General features: G+C 43.2%; 1 protein-coding gene across 1 annotated transcript; it reads left to right on the top strand.

Moving 5' to 3' along the window:
• The first annotated feature begins 534 nt into the window (after positions 1 to 534).
• Positions 535 to 18,455, top strand: taf7 (TAF7 RNA polymerase II, TATA box binding protein (TBP)-associated factor). Its single transcript, XM_079522883.1, has 12 exons — positions 535 to 925; positions 3,631 to 3,707; positions 3,798 to 3,876; positions 5,265 to 5,398; positions 6,920 to 7,049; positions 8,071 to 8,129; positions 8,566 to 8,638; positions 10,191 to 10,304; positions 10,824 to 11,012; positions 16,032 to 16,144; positions 16,744 to 16,803; positions 18,007 to 18,455. Exons 1-12 carry the CDS (start codon positions 886 to 888, stop codon positions 18,049 to 18,051), a joined length of 1,113 nt encoding a protein of 370 aa, XP_079379009.1. The 5' UTR covers positions 535 to 885; the 3' UTR covers positions 18,052 to 18,455.

Here is an 18,455-nt window from a genome sequence, read left to right as displayed (position 1 = left end):
CCGGAAGTGAGATGGACGGTATATAAAGAGACGTAATTTATTTAAATGACTAATTCTACATTTTTTGACTTGAAAAAACGTGTGTTAAAGGCTGGATGACTATTGCATAAATAGTTAATAAACGATGGTACTTTCACACCAATACAATAAAACACACAAGTTAAAATCAACAAATAAAAGGTGGCAAAACGTGTTAATTTGTGGAATCTATTATTTCTTTCTTTCTTTGTAGGAAATGTGCAAAGAGTATTATTTTTTATTTAAAAATATATATATCAACGCTTTGTGCGCACCAGTGCCGTTGAGAGAGAGACTACGCAAGTAGTTCCAAGTCCAACCATACATAATTGGAACTTTCTCATTGAAATAGAATGAGAACTTCCGCATTCCATTCTTACACTGAGACCTGGGAGTCTATGCCCCCCCCCCCCCCACACACACACACACACACACGCACACATCCGTCTATACTAATGACGTATCTCTCTCTCTATAATTGTAAATCCACAGGGAATAATAATAATTTGGCAAACTCCATTCCATTTGTGACCTCGAAGGGAGGTCACAGTCAAACGGGGCTAGGTTTTGGGACACCACATGGATTCGGTAGAGATTCGTGATTTATTTTGGTACAGTATTTAGGGTCAGAATATGGAGGTCCATTTTCCGAGGGTGGGTGCTGACTCCTGAATGCAGCACGAAATACGAATACTAACACAGCAGATAGATAGATATAGTAGTTATAGACAGTAGCTCTGGTCCATTCCTTTTAGAGAGACCTTCAATGAGGAGAATACGAATTCATTAGAAGAGTCTACAGTTCACGTTGTTACCCACATTCTTCTACTTTTGTAAACACACATTTGTGTAACCGTTAGCTGTAACATGGAAGGCAAGAAAACAAAGATTACTTCCAAACTGAAAGGTAAACGTTTTGCTTTGCATTTAGCTTGATTAGCTAACGTTAGCTAAGATAGCCTGAGCCTGATGGCACTGCGGAAAACAAACGTAACTAGACGACTAACGATAGATATTGTTATGTTACATATAGATAAAGTAGTAGTACATTTGTAATAGCTGTATTTCTTATTTGAGAAAGACTCACGTTGGTTTAATAAGCTGCTGTTAGCAATAGCATCGATCACATTCAGCTAACGCTGCACCACAATGTAATGTTAGCTTTTACAATATCTTTGTTGATTGATTGAATACTTCATTGACAGATATGCAAACCGCTCGTTGTTTGAAATCATGCGTCATCGTCACTGTTTATTTTGGTTTTACTAAAAACCCAAACCCATTAGATTATTTTCCCCCCGTCACATTGATTGATTGAAGTATTTATTAACAGTTTGGAGAATTACAGTACATTTCAAGCACAACTCAATACAAAAACTGTTAATTGTGGACGACACCATCATAAAGCATTACACTTGTTTACAGTAGGGTCATAACATTTAGTACATTTAGTGGTTGCATTGCATTGTGGTCTTACTTTTCTTGATGATTTACAGCCATGTACATTTTACCTATGTTTTCTTGCTGCTATGTTTTTGTGTTATTGTTGTATTTGTGTGTGCACAGAGCGTTGCACTATAAAAAAAACGGAAACTGGTCAGGCAGTTGCAACTGTCCAGTTATGATGATGTAGGCTGCTTCACTACTTTGCCTACTACTACTATTCTGGACCATGGATACACTTGTCCGGGTCAGCCCTAATCCCCCAGGTTCTATGTTCCCCACTTAGGGTTAGGGTAGATACTCCATACTTTATACAATGTTGATATACCGTAAGTATGTCAAGGACCTTGACATGAAAATCTAGCCTGTGTTGTTCTTATTCGTACTGTAAATTGCTCTGGATTAAAGGGATAGTTCAGATTTTTTGAACTTAAGTTGTATGAAATACTTGCCATTAATATAGTGGTTGCAACTGTATTAATTGATTGCCCGAGTCCTGTGGTGGGAGTTCTGCTCTGGTTTTGGTCAATATTAAGTAGTTCCTGTCATTTTGTGGGGGGCACTGGGGCCACGCAGTAAAAGTGAATCCACAAAACGAACGTAATTTGTATTGTTGACCTATTTCTAAAATATTAGCGCGCCTTTCGTTCAACTTTGACCCCTCTATCACATGGAACTATTTTTTGGGCGTAGTGATATGGACACAAAAAACAGTTCTGTGTGATAGAGGGGTAAAAAAAGAACGGAAGTTGCACTAATATTTTAGAAATAGGTCAACAATACAAATGACGTTAGTTTTGTGGATTCATTTACTTTTACTGCGTGGCCCCCAGTGCCCCCCACAAAATGACCGGAACTACTTGATATTTCACCAAAACCAGAGCAGAACTCCCACCACAGGACTCGGGCAATCAATTAATACAGTTGCAACCACTATATTAATGGCAAGTATTTCATACAACTTAAGTTCAAAAAATCTGAACTATCCCTTTAAGAGCCAGTCCGCACCAATGCAACTAGTTGCAACTCCTTGCAACAACATCATATTAAGACCACATCAATGCTACTGCCATTGGGTATAAATACATTATACTGTCAACCATTATACCGTTGACACTAGTAGTTACATGCAATAGTTTTGTAGTAAGGAGTTGTTGGTTTGGACTGGTCAAATACGACAGATACCTTCTCTATGGTTGTAATGCCTTTTAAGCTGGGAACACCTCTGTGTCATTTTAGTCGTCGCTATATCGCTGTTGTTGGGCAGAAATATTTTATCTCCATATTTTAACCTTTGTGTTTTTGAGTGGTGCAACCACTCCAAGGAACAGCAATGTCCGTGTTGTTTACCTATGTTTGTGTTTGTGTGTGTGTGTGACTCATGTGTGACTCATGAGTACCAGTAGGGGCGCTGTCGTGCCAAAAACAGAGAGAGAGATAGTGCTGAACTGTTGCCTGCTAATGAGAGAGAGAGAGGGGGGGGGGGGGAGTTGCACCACTCAGTTCACACGGGTGTGATTTTTTTTTGTAAATAAATGCCCTACTTGAACATACTATAACGTCACACAAAACCAACGCATCGAAAGTGCCACGCGCGATTTGAGTTTGTCAAACTGCTACATTTGAATTAGAATCCTGAAAGGTAACTGATTGTGACATACTGCAGGGGTTCTCAACGTTTTTGGCCGGGGACCCCCGGAAATGCTTTGGCAATGTCTCGGGACCCCCGCCCCGCCCCCCAATATAAATTGACTGCTACAATAACCTTAACCCATTTTGGGCGGGAAGTGGGAACCCCTTTTGGTGTTTTAAGCATTATGTTATAATTTAGCTATTGAAAAATAGCAGATCGCGCGCTACGAGCTTGTAGGTCTGCTATTTTTGAAAAATCGTGAAAATAATTTGGGGACCCCCCAAAATAATTTGGCGACCCCCCGAGGGGTCGCGACCCACGGGTTGAGAACCCCTGACATACTGTATGAGGTTTCTACCCGACAGAGACAATATATAGCAGTTATATAACAGTTTTTTTCCCCCTTTTTGTTGAAGTTTTTCAGAAAACGAAGTTAGGATTTAGAAGTCGTTTTTAGAATCGGCCTCAGGTCTAAATGGGTTAAATAGGTATTCCATAGTGATCCTTATTCCTTATTCAAAATGTTCTCATTTCAGTCGGAAAGGTCGGATCAAAGAACAAGGACGATGCTCCGTACGAGTTGGAGAGTCAGTTTGTCCTCCGGCTGCCCCAGGTAAGAGAAGTCAATATTCATTTCTTTAAAAAAATGAAATGAAATACGCTGATGGTGTTTAAATTCTGTCATTGTCTTTCTGTTTTTAAGGAATATGCATCAACAGTAAGAAGGATTGCTCAGTCTGGCAGTGTGAACATTAAAGACAGACTCACCATTGAGTTGCACCGTAAGTCAATTTACCAGTCACTATTACACAGTTTCAGATTGTAACAAATCAAACCATGGAGGGCAGGGACGTGCACACATGGATATCAAAGGGGGCTTCAGGCCCCTGCCCCTTTACCCGTTTGTAAAACAACTGCCCTCTCCAGACCACGAATGCAGCATTTACTGTGGTGAAAGAAATGCAAATGCCCTCCTCTCCTTTCCATGCCATGCCGGAAGGCAGCATTCAGGAGAATAGTTTTTTCTCCTGAAGTCTCCTGAACTAATTTGTTTCGAAATGCATGTCGTACACCGCATCTCCAGTAGATAAAGCCCCGAAAATAGCTGATCTACAAGCTCTCAACGTGTCGCAGCGCGACGCGTTGTGAGCTTGTAGATCTGCTATTTTGGGCCAAAAGTGCCCTCTTATGGGATTTCAGCCCCTGCCTCTCTAACCCTCTCTGCACGTGCCTGATGGAGGGTCACACACAGAAATAAACGCCCATAGTTTTTATTGTTCCATATATACGGTACCTCAAAATAATTGACAAGATGATAAACGTTTCGGATATCCAGTGAGACAGTCACTCACACTGATGAACTTTTTAAATACTGAGAGTAATCCCACCTTACAGAATGATTAGACATCCACCTAGCGCCACAACATTATTTACTTCTTGATGGGTTTATGTTATCTCCACATAAAAAAAATAACTATCACGTCAGGATAGGGTTATCTCTGCTACAAAACATCAATATACGGTAATATCGATATGATTCATGGTTGAAGACAAGATATCTTAATATCATCATATGGCAAAGCTGAAATGTTGTGGCTTCCTTGATTTAATCACCCATGTTGTACTTAAAGCTGATATAAGCAATAATATGTCCAAATTTTAATGACCTTTTTATTTTTTATTTTGTTGGTATTCAGACAGCCAGCAGTGGGTAGAACGCTCCCAAAAAAAGACACATCTAGGGGCCACAATCTGCATTCAAAGATCTTCCTAGAAGCTTTGTCATTGGTCGATTTGCCTGTCTGCTTCCTGATTGGTTAGTCATTGCGACCGGGTTTTTTTTCGACCAATGACAAAGCTTCTAGGAACATCTTTGAATGCAGATTGCGGCCCCTAGATGTGTCACAGAGACAAAATTATTTTTGGGAGCGTTCTACTCATTGCTGGCTGTCTGAATCACACAAAAATAAAAAGGTCATTAAAATGTTGACATATTATTGCTTATAGCGGCTTTAAATAGCCACAGTAGCCGATCTACAAGTCAAGTCAAGGTCACTTGTAGATATGCTATATTCGCTTTTTTATGCATATATTTCACTATCGCTTGCTATCAATGCATTTGGTAAAACGTGCTAATCCTGACATGACACTGTCTGTGTTTGTGCTCTAGCGGACGGTCGTCATGGCATAGTGCGAGTGGACCGCGTCCCCTTGGCCTGCAAGCTAGTAGATCTGCCCTGCATCCTGGAGTCACTGAAAACAGTAGATAAGAAGACATTTTATAAGACTGCTGATGTTTGTCAGGTAATAACAACAGCAATCATCATAATATCCATACAATCATCATACAGTTGGAGGCCATCGATATTGTCCTTTTCTTTTTGCTGAGGTTTGCGTGATCTGCGCAAAAGGACAGTTAACCCATTTTGGGCGGGAACCCCTTTTGGTGTTTTAAACATTATGTTATAATTTAGCTATTGAAAAATAGCAGATCTACAAGCTCTACAAGATCTACGAGCTTGTAGGTCTGCTATTTTTGAAAAATCGTGAAAATATTTATTTCAGAAAACTGAAGGATTTTAAAAAAAATTTGAGGTCAGGCCTAAATGGGTCAAATGATAAGGGACAATATCGGTGGCACCCAACTGTACCTCATGGCTTTTATCTTTTAGGACAGTTTATTAAATGGTGCAAGTAATGAGATGCTATTTTTCCCCAACTCCAGGACACCGATAGTCTGGAATCCAGACTGATTTGCTAATTTCATCGTTTGGATATTTCGTGCAAATAATCCAAAAGATGAATTTAGAAAATCGATTTCAGGCTTGGTCACTGATGGGACTTTCTGAATGGTCTTTCATTTATAACTGTCAACACACACTAAACAATTTCATATTTTAATTTGTTCATTACTAATAACAACTCTGCAAGTTTTAATTAGTGATGTACCGATGTATCTGTATTTGCCGTTATCGGTCAATATCGGTATCCGCAAATAAAACTGACATTAACCGATGGCAGTAGCCGATGTTTATCTGTTGTTGATAAGCATACTGTACATTTGTTGGTGTGTTGGTTTATCTGTAGTCTGCCAAGCTGTATATGCAAATGTATTTCTTGTATTGAAGATGTATAGTTTCCCTGGCACAAAAGGAGGAAATAAAAACAAGTATCGGCTAAATTGTTATTTTAAACATTGGTATCGCCCAAGAATTTCTATATCGGTGCATCCCTATAGTTTTAATGTGAGTTGCCGACGGATTGAGCTGCAGAGCTCTGAATCGGTCTTGTGCAGTGGTTCTCGACCTTTTTTTTACACCAAGTACCACCTCAGAAAATATTTGGCTCTCCGGGTATCACCATTATTATGACTTAAGTTAAAATACAGTAGCGTACACCTAACCTATCCCATCATATTCACATTTATTCTAATTAACCCATTTTGGGCGGGAACCCCTTTTGGTGTTAGCATTATGTTATGCTTTAGCTATTGAAAAATAGCAGACCTACAAGCTCATAGCCCGCCACCGAGTGGCGCGCTACGAGCTTGTAGGTCTGCTATTTTTGAAAAATCGAAGAACCACTGACATAGAAACATAGCTTTTTCAGAAAACTGTCTCGGGTCAAAATGGGTTAATATATTCCACTCCAGTTTTCACCTCCAAAAAATGATTACAATAAAACTGGCAGTTCTCACACGACAGACAGACAGACAGACAGACAGACACGCTTGTCTCACAAATTGAAAATTGTGAGTTTGGGACTTTGCCTTTTACCTCTTTTGTTTTCTTTTGCTTTAATCCTCGTTTACAATCTATGTCTTAGATGCTGGTGTGTACACTAGATGGAGACCTTTACCCCCCTCTAGAGGAGCCTACTGGAAGCACAGACCCCAAGAACAAAAAGAAGGACAAGAAGGACAACAAGGACAAGAAGTTTGTCTGGAATCACGGCAGTAAGTGTGCACAGTCTACTCTACACAGACACACACACACACACACACACACACACACACACACACACACACACACACACATATTTTAACCATTTATTTATGTCCACACAAAGGAGAAGCATACAAATAGTAAAGGTTCAGTAGAGTTACACTTACAAAAGCATGGCATGTGTTTTCATGGTACAACAGGCATGTCACTCAGCATCTATCTATGGGTATAAGTAGCAGCGACTCCGCCATATGTGGCCGGCGGCTGCCAATTATAGCAGAGACGCCACAATACTTTGCCAGCCTTTTTGCCTCCTTTTTGGGCATCCCAAGTTGTTGGAACACCCTCTAACAACCAGTCTGTGGGTATAATGCCCTATAGGCATGCCGAAGATAAACACAAATAGTCTGCACCTATTAGCCCAGCTCTGAGATGGTATTTAGGAGTGGTTGGTATTTAATGACCTTGGTCATAAAGGCTTCCTCTAGCCCATTTTGGGCGGGAACTCCTTTTGGTGTTAGCATTATGTTATGCTTTAGCTATTGAAAAATAGCAGATCTACAAGCTCATAGTGCGCCACCGAGTGGCGCGCTACGAGCTTGTAGGTCTGCTATTTTTGAAAAATTGAAGAACGACTGACAGAAGCATAGCTTTTTCAGAAAACTGTCAGGATGTAGAAGACGTTTTTAGAATCTGATCTCAGGTCAAAATGGGCTAGGCTGTGGTCAAAGGTGCAGGCTATCTCTAATACAGACACCTCCCTGGACTCTTCATCAACCATAACAACATCTGGTGGTATTGGCTGTCAAAGATGTAAATATGTATGGGTTATCACAGAGTTGAAACATGGATGGACACACACACGCGCACGCACGCGCGCGCAATGTGCCGAGTATGGTACTTGAATCCCAATATGAATCGGGTACTTTGCATCAGTAATTCAGGAAGTTCAGCTTGCCCTCTGCAGTTGATGGAGCTGTATCCACTCGAGTGGTCTCACATTGTATGTACTTATTCTCCTTTTGTCTCCAGTCACCTGCCCCTTGAAGAACACGCGCAAGAGAAGATTCCGGAAGACCGCAAAGAAGAAGGTTCTGACGTTTTCATTTCGCCCCCCCTCACCCCTTTGTGTGATTCATCTCTTTTAGCATCTCCTCTGATCATCCGTCTCTTTCTCTACACCATTTACATTTAATAAAAAACAGGAACTGCGTTGAAAGTGAAAACGTAAGATTTACATATAAATAAAGGCTCTCCGTCTTAGTTTGCCCCAAAGGTATGCACGGAAAGCAATTTCGCCACTGCTATGATCAAAGTGAGTGAGTGAACACTGGGGCTTCTACTTTGTCTTTTGAATAAATCTTCTGGAGGGTACAGAGCCAAGCTGAGGCTATATTGATTTGGCCCTCCTGTTTTTAATCGCTAATGTGCTGGCTGGCATGTAGCCAGATTTGTGTGTGCGCGCGTGTGCGTGCGTGTGTGTGTGTGTGATAGCAGCGTATCTAACCCCTTCTCTCTATCTCGCAGTACATCGAGTCTCCTGATGTGGAAAAAGAGGTGAAGAGACTGCTGAGCACTGACGCTGATGCTGTCAGTACGCGTATCCTTTTAGCTACAGTACACACACACACACACACACACACACACACACACACACACACACACACACACACACACACACAAACCTAAACTCTGTCTTACCTGGCAGCAGGTCTAAATATGCTTCCACACACCTCTCCTCTAAAAAAGCCTCACGTGATCTCTCTCTGTCTAATGCTTTTTATGTTAAGTTAACCCATTCTGACCTGAGATCAGATTCTAAAAATGTCTTCTACATCCTGACAGTTTTCTGAAAAAGCTATGTTTCTATGTCAGTGGTTCTTCGATTTTTCAAAAATAGCAGACCTACAAGCTCGTAGCGCGCCACTCGGTGGCGCGCTATGAGCTTGTAGATCTGCTATTTTTCAATAGCTAAAGCATAACATGATGCTAACACCAAAAGGGGTTCCCGCCCAAAATGGGTTAAGAGATACAGTACATCCCGTACTAATGGGCAAAGAGCCCGTTAGCGCTGTGATGAAGCTACAAACTTGCCTGGCATAACCGGAGCACACCCGGGTGGGTTGTTTTTTTGGGATATGTCTTGGGTGTACAGTATGTTGATGGACTACAGTACATTGTCACATTGCTCATGCATCAGCAGGTCGCAGTAGTGTAGAGCGACTATTTCCGTCCGGCGTTGGTGGTCTGATGACTATTAGTCTAGTAGCCAAAAAGTGAAGTTGAGTACACCAAGGTTTTATGTTAGAAATGTTGAGTATGGGTCCCCAGCATGTAGAAACTGCCGGATGCTAACTTGCATATGTTTAGCAATTTTCATAATTGGCATAATATGTGACCATACCATTAACAACCTATAGAAGGCAAAATATTCAAAATTTCATCATGCTTTATGTAGCATGTGACATGTCAAACTAGGGGGTTTTCATGATGCTGAATCCATTCCAAGTATTAGTTTTGCAAAAAAACACTCATTGGGCTTAAAACGGCCATGCCCAAATGTGCTGACATCATCAATTTGGCATTGGCCGTTTTTAGCCCAATGAGTGTTTTTTTTCTCAAAACTAATGCTTTGAATGGATTCAGCATCATGAAAACCCCCTAGTTTGACACATCACATGCTACATAAAGCATGATGAAATTTTGAATATTTTGCCTTTTATAGGTTGTAATTGGTATGGTCACATATTATGAAAATTGCTCAACATATGCAAGTTAGCATCCGGCAGTTTCTCCATGCTGGGGACCCATACTAAACATTTCTAACATAAAACCTTGGTGTACTCAACATGTCCGGGTTCACATTCTGGCTACTAGACTATCAGATTCTCCATGCTGGGGACCCATACTAAACATTTCTAACATAAAACCTTGGTGTACTCAACATGTCCGGGTTCACATTCTGGCTACTAGACTATCAGTTTCTCCATGCTGGGGATCCATACTAAACATTTCCAACATAAAACCTTGGTGTACTCAACATGTCCGGGTTCACAATGGGGCTCTATGGGCTGGCTACTAGACTATATAGTGGGTATAAGGTCCAGGCTCTTTCCGTTGAGTTCGTACGCCTTAACCACGACGGCGTTCAGGGTGGGAGGTGATAAATGAAGACGAGTCCAAGGAGGCGGACCAGCACGGCTCTCTGGCCAACCTGGACTCCTCGCCGGGCACCTCGGGGCACAAGATGGGCCACGGGTCCTCAGGTGAAACGCTCTTTACGTTAGATTTACAACATATACTGTGTCTGACGTTCACTCTGTCGTAAACCTCAATTACGTAACATTCCTCCAGTTTTCTGAAATAAATATTTTCACGATTTTTCAAAAATAGCAGACCTACAAGCTCGTAGCGCGCCACTCGGTGGCGCGCTATGAGCTTGTAGATCTGCTATTTTCAATAGCTAAATTATAACATAATGTTTAAAACACCAAAAGGGGTTCCCGTCCAGAATGGGTGCTCAGTCACCACGACTGATTTGGATTGCATGTCTTCTATGTAAACATGACAGCCGATCTACATTACAGCATTGTATGTGTTCAAACTACTAGCAATATGTTCAGAAGACATCATCCATAAAATCCTAATAGTCTTGGATATTCCATATAAAATCAAACTTTTAAAGCCTCAATTTGTGATTTCTTCACCTGGTTTGGCAGTATATGTCGAAACAGTAGAGATTTTATTTAGCTTTTAAACCCATGATTGCGTCGGGTTTTCTTCAGCCCAACGCGACGAGCTGAGGGAGATCTTCAACGACATCAGTAGCAGCAGCGATGAGGAGGAGGACGAGCGGCAGGACGACGAGGACCTGAACATCATGGACACGGAGGATGACCTGGTCAGACAGCTGCAGGACAAGCTGGACGAGTCTGACCCCGCGGAACACGAGACCGACGGGAACCACCAGATAGGTGAGGGGAGACTATCATGTTCATTCATGCACATTTATTAAGTTAGATCGCGCTCTTCAGAAACCGCATGAATAGAGGGTATGCGCATGCTTAAAGTGAATGGCACATCGAGTGGCAAAGCAACATGCAAAGTGAGTTTAACGTTGTTTAATGCAATCAGATCGGACTATTCTGTTTGGATGTATATGGGCTGTCAAGGCCACGTAGGCGTTCCTGCATAACTTCCGGGTTTGATGATGATGTCACGCGCATACCCTCTATAGCTCTGGGTTGCTAGGCGATCGGTTATCAACTAGTCAACTAGTACCAACAAGGTCGACTAGTGGATTTACTAGTTGAATAGTCGACTAGTTGCTTAATGCCCTAGTTGGATTCACATCCTGTTTGGGGCGGCCATCTTATGCTAAATAAGTAGCGTCAATGCTAGCGAGCTAAAATGAAGCCATCCTTGCTCTAGAAAGCGCCAATGTTCCCATCTAGATCACCGGATGATCAGCAAAGACCTCCGAACATCGCGCGTTTTATCCAAACCATGGAGAGCTCCGTGGATTTCGAGTTATTCTGCTTTTTAGTCGGCCTGTATAAAACGAGGTGAATGGCAGCGCGGTTGCGCAACCTGGTCTAGGATCGCTAAAGAAGGAAAGGCCAAGCAAAAAATAAATAAATCAGCGACCCGGTTTGATATCAATAATAAAGCTTATCAGACGGAACGTTACGCCGGAAGCAGTTTTGCCGGTTGGAGTCCAACTGGCGGAACCTTCCGTCGGGAGCAGTTCATTTGTTAAAAAGTCTGACTCCGTCCACTTCAATATTAACTGAATGTTTTAAATCCATTTATTTCTGATTGCGTTTTTGATCAAAACAAGCTTTATTCAACTAAAGCGTCGTCGGTAGTGGTTAGAAAATCTATGTTGCGAGTGAATTAAAATAAGATTGCGTCTCACTTTACATTTGTAAAGTTTTTCTAGACAAAATTCTAACCGGAAATTCTAACCAGAACTGGATGTGTAGTTTAGGCATCACACACAAGTCCACTACGTGGATACATGTCCTAACTAGACTGACTTGGGTTCATATGGCCGCCACACACCGCCATTAGTGACTTCCTCCTGGGGAGATCCCGAGGCGTTCCAAGGCCAGTGAGTCGATGTGTGTTTCCTCCAACTGCGCCTTTGGTCTGCCCCGGGGTCTCCTCCCAGTGGGATGTGCCTCGAGGACCTCCCTAGGGAGACGCCCGAGAGGCATCCTAACCAGATGCCCCGAACCACCTGGCTCCTTGGTCGAAAAAAACCCCTGCAGAAATGACTAACCAATCAGGAAGTAGACAGGCAAATCGACCAACTTATAAGAAAATCTTTGAAAGCAGATTGCCGCCCCCTAGATGTGTCACAGAGATGTGTCCCCCCCCCCCCCCCCCCCAACAAAAGAAATGTCATTAAAAATTGCAGAAATACTGAAAAAATATTTTTTATAGCAGCTTTAATGGTCTAGAGTCTCTCTCTGTTTCTACCAGCCCTCCAAGCCTCTAATTAGCCGTAGGAGTTCCATCTGCTAGGAGTCGTAATTCCAGAAACACAACAATACTCTACTATTTGAACTACTATTTGTCCCTCTAGGCCCTCTACACCAAATCTCTCCGCCGAAAATAGCTGATCTACAAGCTCACAACACGCCCCAACGTTCTTTGATTGAAACCTTTTATTTCAGGGGAGAATCACAATTAGACTTGTAGATAAGGCTGCAGATAATAACATTGAACTTTGAATAGAGTTGTTGTTTTGCTGAAATAAACCACAGCGTGTTGTTGTTGTTGTTGTGTGGGGATGTGGCTCCCCATGGACACCACAGGAGACTGATCTGCTTTCCTCTATCCCCTCAAATTGGCCCCGCTCCTGCCATTACAGACGGTGTGTAGAATTGGAGTTAACCCATTTTGACCTGAGATCAGATTCTAAAAAATGTCTTCTACATCCTGACGGTTTTCTGAAAAAGCTATGTTTCTATGTCAGTCGTTCTTCGATTTTTCAAAAATAGCAGACCTACAAGCTCGTAGCGCGCCACTCGGTGGCGCGCTATGAGCTTGTAGATCTGCTATTTTTCAATAGCTAAAGCATAACATAATGCTAACGCCAAAAGGGGATCCCGCCCGAAATGGGTTAAGGATGGAGCTTCCTGCTGGCTCAGCAAGGGACTTGCCTAGTACTCAATTTAAGCCCTGCCTTACTATCTTGCCTGTGTGTTCCTCATCCCCTCTCTCTCTGCTACTTTGTGAGAACAAAATAAGTGAGAACACGCTCTGTTTCTCTATCACTTGTTCTCCTGGAGTTCTTATCGATTGCACAGATTGTCGAGTTGCTAACCACCAAGTGTTTTGTGAAGTAGCCAGTTTAATGACAATAATGTCCTCTGTGTCCTGGTAATCAGTGCAGTTCTTATGCTTAACCCATTCTGGACGGGAACGCCTTTTGGTGTTTTAATAAGGCATTATGTTATAATTTAGCTATTGAAAAATAGCAGATCTACAAGTTCATAGCGCGGCACCCGAGTGCCGCGCTATGAACTTGTAGGTCTGCTATTTTTGAAAAATCGTGAAAATGTGGCGCAAATCTTTCAATATATATTCTTTCAAAGCAAAAGTTTTTAACTCAAAGCCTTGCTTCTGTGGGGTCCCTGGAACAACATATTTTCAGGTGGGGGTCGGCGGCCTATTACATATAGTTTCCGGCATGAAATATTGAGCACCACTGATACAGAAACAGGAATTTCAGAAAACTGACAGGAAGACACTTTAAATTTCGACGTCAGGCCTAAATGGGTTAATTTATACTCGTGTGGTACGACGGCATAAATCAACTCGGCTGTCTCGACTCAACCTCTCGGCTGAGCACACACACACAGACATTAGCATGTTGGTGGAGGACTGAGACCACGCACACACACAGACATTAGCATGTTGGTGGAGGACTGAGACCACGCACGCACATACATTAGCATGTTGGTGGAGGACTGAGACCACGCACACACACAGACATTAGCATGTTGGTGGAGGACTGAGACCACGCACACACACAGACATTAGCATGTTGGTGGAGGACTGAGACCACGCACACACACAGACATTAGCATGTTGGTGGAGGACTGAGACCACGCACACACACAGACATTAGCATGTTGGTGGAGGACTGAGACCACGCACACACACAGACATTAGCATGTTGGTGGAGGACTGAGACCACGCACACACACAGACATTAGCATGTTGGTGGAGGACTGAGACCACGCACACACACAGACATTAGCATGTTGGTGGAGGACTGAGACCACGCACACACAGACATTAGCATGTTGGTGGAGGACTGAGACCACGCACACACACAGACATTAGCATGTTGGTGGAGGACTGAGACCACGCACACACAGACATTAGCATGTTGGTGGAGGACTGAGACCACGCACACACAGACATTAGCATGTTGGTGGAGGACTGAGACCACGCACACACACAGACATTAGCATGTTGGTGGAAGACTGAGACCACGCACACACAGACATTAGCATGTTGGTGGAGGACTGAGACCACGCACACACAGACATTAGCATGTTGGTGGAGGACTGAGACCACGCACACACAGACATTAGCATGTTGGTGGAGGACTGAGACCACGCACACACACAGACATTAGCATGTTGGTGGAGGACTGAGACCACGCACACACAGACATTAGCATGTTGGTGGAGGACTGAGACCACGCACACACAGACATTAGCATGTTGGTGGAGGACTGAGACCACGCACACACAGACATTAGCATGTTGGTGGAGGACTGAGACCACGCACACACAGACATTAGCATGTTGGTGGAGGACTGAGACCACGCACACACACAGACATTAGCATGTTGGTGGAGGACTGAGACCACGCACACACAGACGTTAGCATGTTGGTGGAGGACTGAGACCACGCACACACAGACATTAGCATGTTGGTGGAGGACTGAGACCACGCACACACAGACATTAGCATGTTGGTGGAGGACTGAGACCACACACACACAGACATTAGCATGTTGGTGGAGGACTGAGACCACGCACACACAGACATTAGCATGTTGGTGGAGGACTGAGACCACGCACACACAGACATTAGCATGTTGGTGGAGGACTGAGACCACGCACACACAGACGTTAGCATGTTGGTGGAGGACTGAGACCACGCACACACAGACGTTAGCATGTTGGTGGAGGACTGAGACCACGCACACACAGACATTAGCATGTTGGTGGAGGACTGAGACCACGCACACACACAGACATTAGCATGTTGGTGGAGGACTGCGTTTTGTCAAAACCACGGAGAGCTCCGTTGATTGAGCGTTAAGTCAGCCTGTATACATGAAGTGAACGGCAGTGCGCACGTGCGAAACCGGCCTAGGATCGCTGAAGAAGGAAAGGCCAAGCAAAAAAAAACAATACAGCGACCCTGTTTTATAATAAAGCTGATTTGACGGAGCGTTCCGCCAGGAGCAGTTGACAGTTGGATTTTAATTGGGGCGGAACGCTCCGTCATGAGCAGTTCTTGTGGTAATCGGGGACAAATCTACCCATGATTCTCTAGTTTGTTTGTTTTGGGGTAAAACCATAGTCAGTGTGTCCCCTGGACATGTTCATAGTGAGTTTAACCCATTTTGACCTGAGATCAGATTCTAAAAATGTCTTCTACATCCTGACAGTTTTCTGAAAAAGCTATGTTTCTATGTCAGTCGTTCTTCGATTTTTCTAAAATAGCAGACCTACAAGCTCGTAGCGCGCCACTCGGTGGCGCGCTATGAGCTTGTAGATCTGCTATTTTTGAATAGCTAAAGTATAACATAATGCTAACACCAAAAGGGGTTCCCGCCCAAAATGGGTTAATTCCTTCCTTTTGGAATAAGAGAGACTCGGGGACGTGCCAGCTGATGCCACCGAGTATGTACAGTACGTTGTAATAATAAGAATCTATTGTACTTCTGTGGCCCACAGTGATGGAGTATCAGGTGCAGATGAACAACGTCAAGGCTAAGCTCCAAGAAACGCGCGCTCGCAAGAAACAGCAGGAGGAACTCATCATGAAAGTAGAGAACCAAGCCCTGAAGGTGAACCACACACACACACACACACACACACACACACAGTGCTGAAACAGAATGAACATATGCATGTGCTTGAATACAACCATGCAAGTATTGTACATTCAGATAAATAAAACCGTAAACATTCTACATAAATACACAAATCCCAGTTAACCTCGACTGTCAGCATTTTCTTTTTTTTCTTCTCCTTTTTCTTTTAAAACCATAATTATTACATTTCACTCGTCAGCCCCCATTGTGAGCGACTCCTTGGCACAATGGAAAAAAAAAGAAACGAAAAAAAATAAAACCTTGTGAAAATTCATCATTCTGTCGAGTACTCCTTTGGGGGGGAGATTTTTACAACGTGTGAAACATGAGCAGACACGGCAGTCTCTTTTTGACGGTGTCATTTGGAGCTGTCGTGGCGGCCCCCATCTCCACTCATTATTATCACACAACCAGGGGAAAGGTCAGTCAGGCCCTGACTGGCATTCCAAGTGGCCTTTCCATGTCAGGTGCCAGATTGGAACACGGACGGACACATTTAAATCCATCTCGGTTTTAATGAGTGTCGTTTATGCTGACCTGAACAAACCTCTCTTGATTTCCCTGTTTTGCAGAACCGCTTCCAGGCTTTATTGAACGAGATTATACAGCAGGAGGAGCGAGAGATGGAACAGGTATTTTGGAATGGGAGTCTGCTCTGTGTGTGCTTTGCATGAATGTGAGGCTGTACCTTGTTCAAATGTGACCAGATTTGACTGAGAGACTGCCATCGCGCAAATTCCAGCTTTTCACCAAAGGAGAAAAACTTTTTTTTTCTTTTTTCTTTTTTTTTAAATGAGTTAATAGCACAGGCAGACTCTTCACATACTAGAGCATGTCTGAAATAAGTGTCAGAGCTGAAATCGACATGTAAATATGAAATAAATGCTTAAACATGTAGCTAGGTGTAATGTTAGAGACCACAGAAGTGAACCTTTCAAGCCTCGCTGTTTCTCTGCAAGACATTACTCTATAAGCCATATCTCCAAAACTGGTGGGTCAAACTGAACAACCAATATGTCAATTTGAAGCTATGATTCTCTGCTTTCATATGACATGAAAAAACGAAAATTCAAAAAAATCCAATGGCAGTCCCTCAGTCAAATTTAGTCACAAATGTGATGTCCTCTCTTTTAGTGCCAGGTATATTAACCTTGCCCAAGCGGTTTTCCCTCTCATAGCATCCATGAAACTTCTTTCTCAAATCGACCCAGATTTAGATTGCAGTTCTCAGCCGATGCCTGTTGTAACCAATTATCATCTAACTAGCACTACCCGCACGTTTTGCTGTTCCTGTTAGCCTCGGGAACCCAGACGTTTTTATTTCCAGGGAGAAAAAAAAAAGTCTGGGACCGAGTCCACTTCAATTCGGCATAGAGTAGCGCAAACGTCGATCACTCTCTGTTGATTTCTGATCGTTTGCACCTTTGTTAAATTGACTCACACCCGTACACACACACACTCTTCTCTCTCTCTCTCTGTCTCATGTCACGCAGCTGCGTCTAGATTCTCCCGGCGGATCCTGCCGGGAGCTGCCTATGCCGTAGAAAGCATATAGGTGGACCCCAGGCTATGTTCCTATTGACAAAGGCAAAATGCGGTGTATATTGATGAATCCACAGAGCTCTGCCCTGGTCACAATCATAACTGCTGTGTCAATCACCGCAGTTATGGTTGCTGTTCGGCATGTGTGTGTGTGTGTGTGTGTGTGTGTGCGTGTGTGCGCGCAGGAGATATAGATGTATAGATAAGACGACTAGTACCACTACTTAGCCTCCAGTTACACCCCCAGGGCTGTCGGGCATCAATCAAAACCTGTTTCACTTCTGCTCCAACAGCTGGCCTCCCTACAGGAGCAGCTGGACTCGCTCATTGAGAAGTGACCACCAGGGGGCAGTCACATGTCATGACCACCCTGAGAAGCGCCACACAAGGACAAACACTTCCACATGCGTGCGACGGAGGCAGGAGTCCCCATCCATTTACATGCTGTGATGCTGTGTCATTCCTTTTAATGTTTTTTCTTTTCTTTTCTTTTTTCATTCTGACACCACAGGCGTGTAGCTGCGCGGCTTTGTGTTGTTAATGTTTCTGTTGCGGAGAGTAGACAGACTGGGGTTTTAGGTTGTCAATTATGGTATGATTAAACTGTTTAGACTCTTGGTGCTTTGCTTACTTAGCTTTAGTGGGAAACCTGTCACGAGAGCTTTATACTACCTCCCTGTATTAATTTGCCTGGTCTGGGAAATGAATAAAGGCACGGATATAACTCCAGAATTAAACTCAT

The sequence above is a fragment of the Electrona antarctica genome (genome assembly GCF_951216825.1).
Source record: "Electrona antarctica genome assembly, chromosome: 1".
Classification (NCBI taxonomy): Eukaryota; Metazoa; Chordata; class Actinopteri; order Myctophiformes; family Myctophidae; genus Electrona; species Electrona antarctica.
The sequence above is the reverse complement of the archived record's forward strand: the minus strand, read 5'-3'. Positions and strand labels throughout refer to the sequence as shown.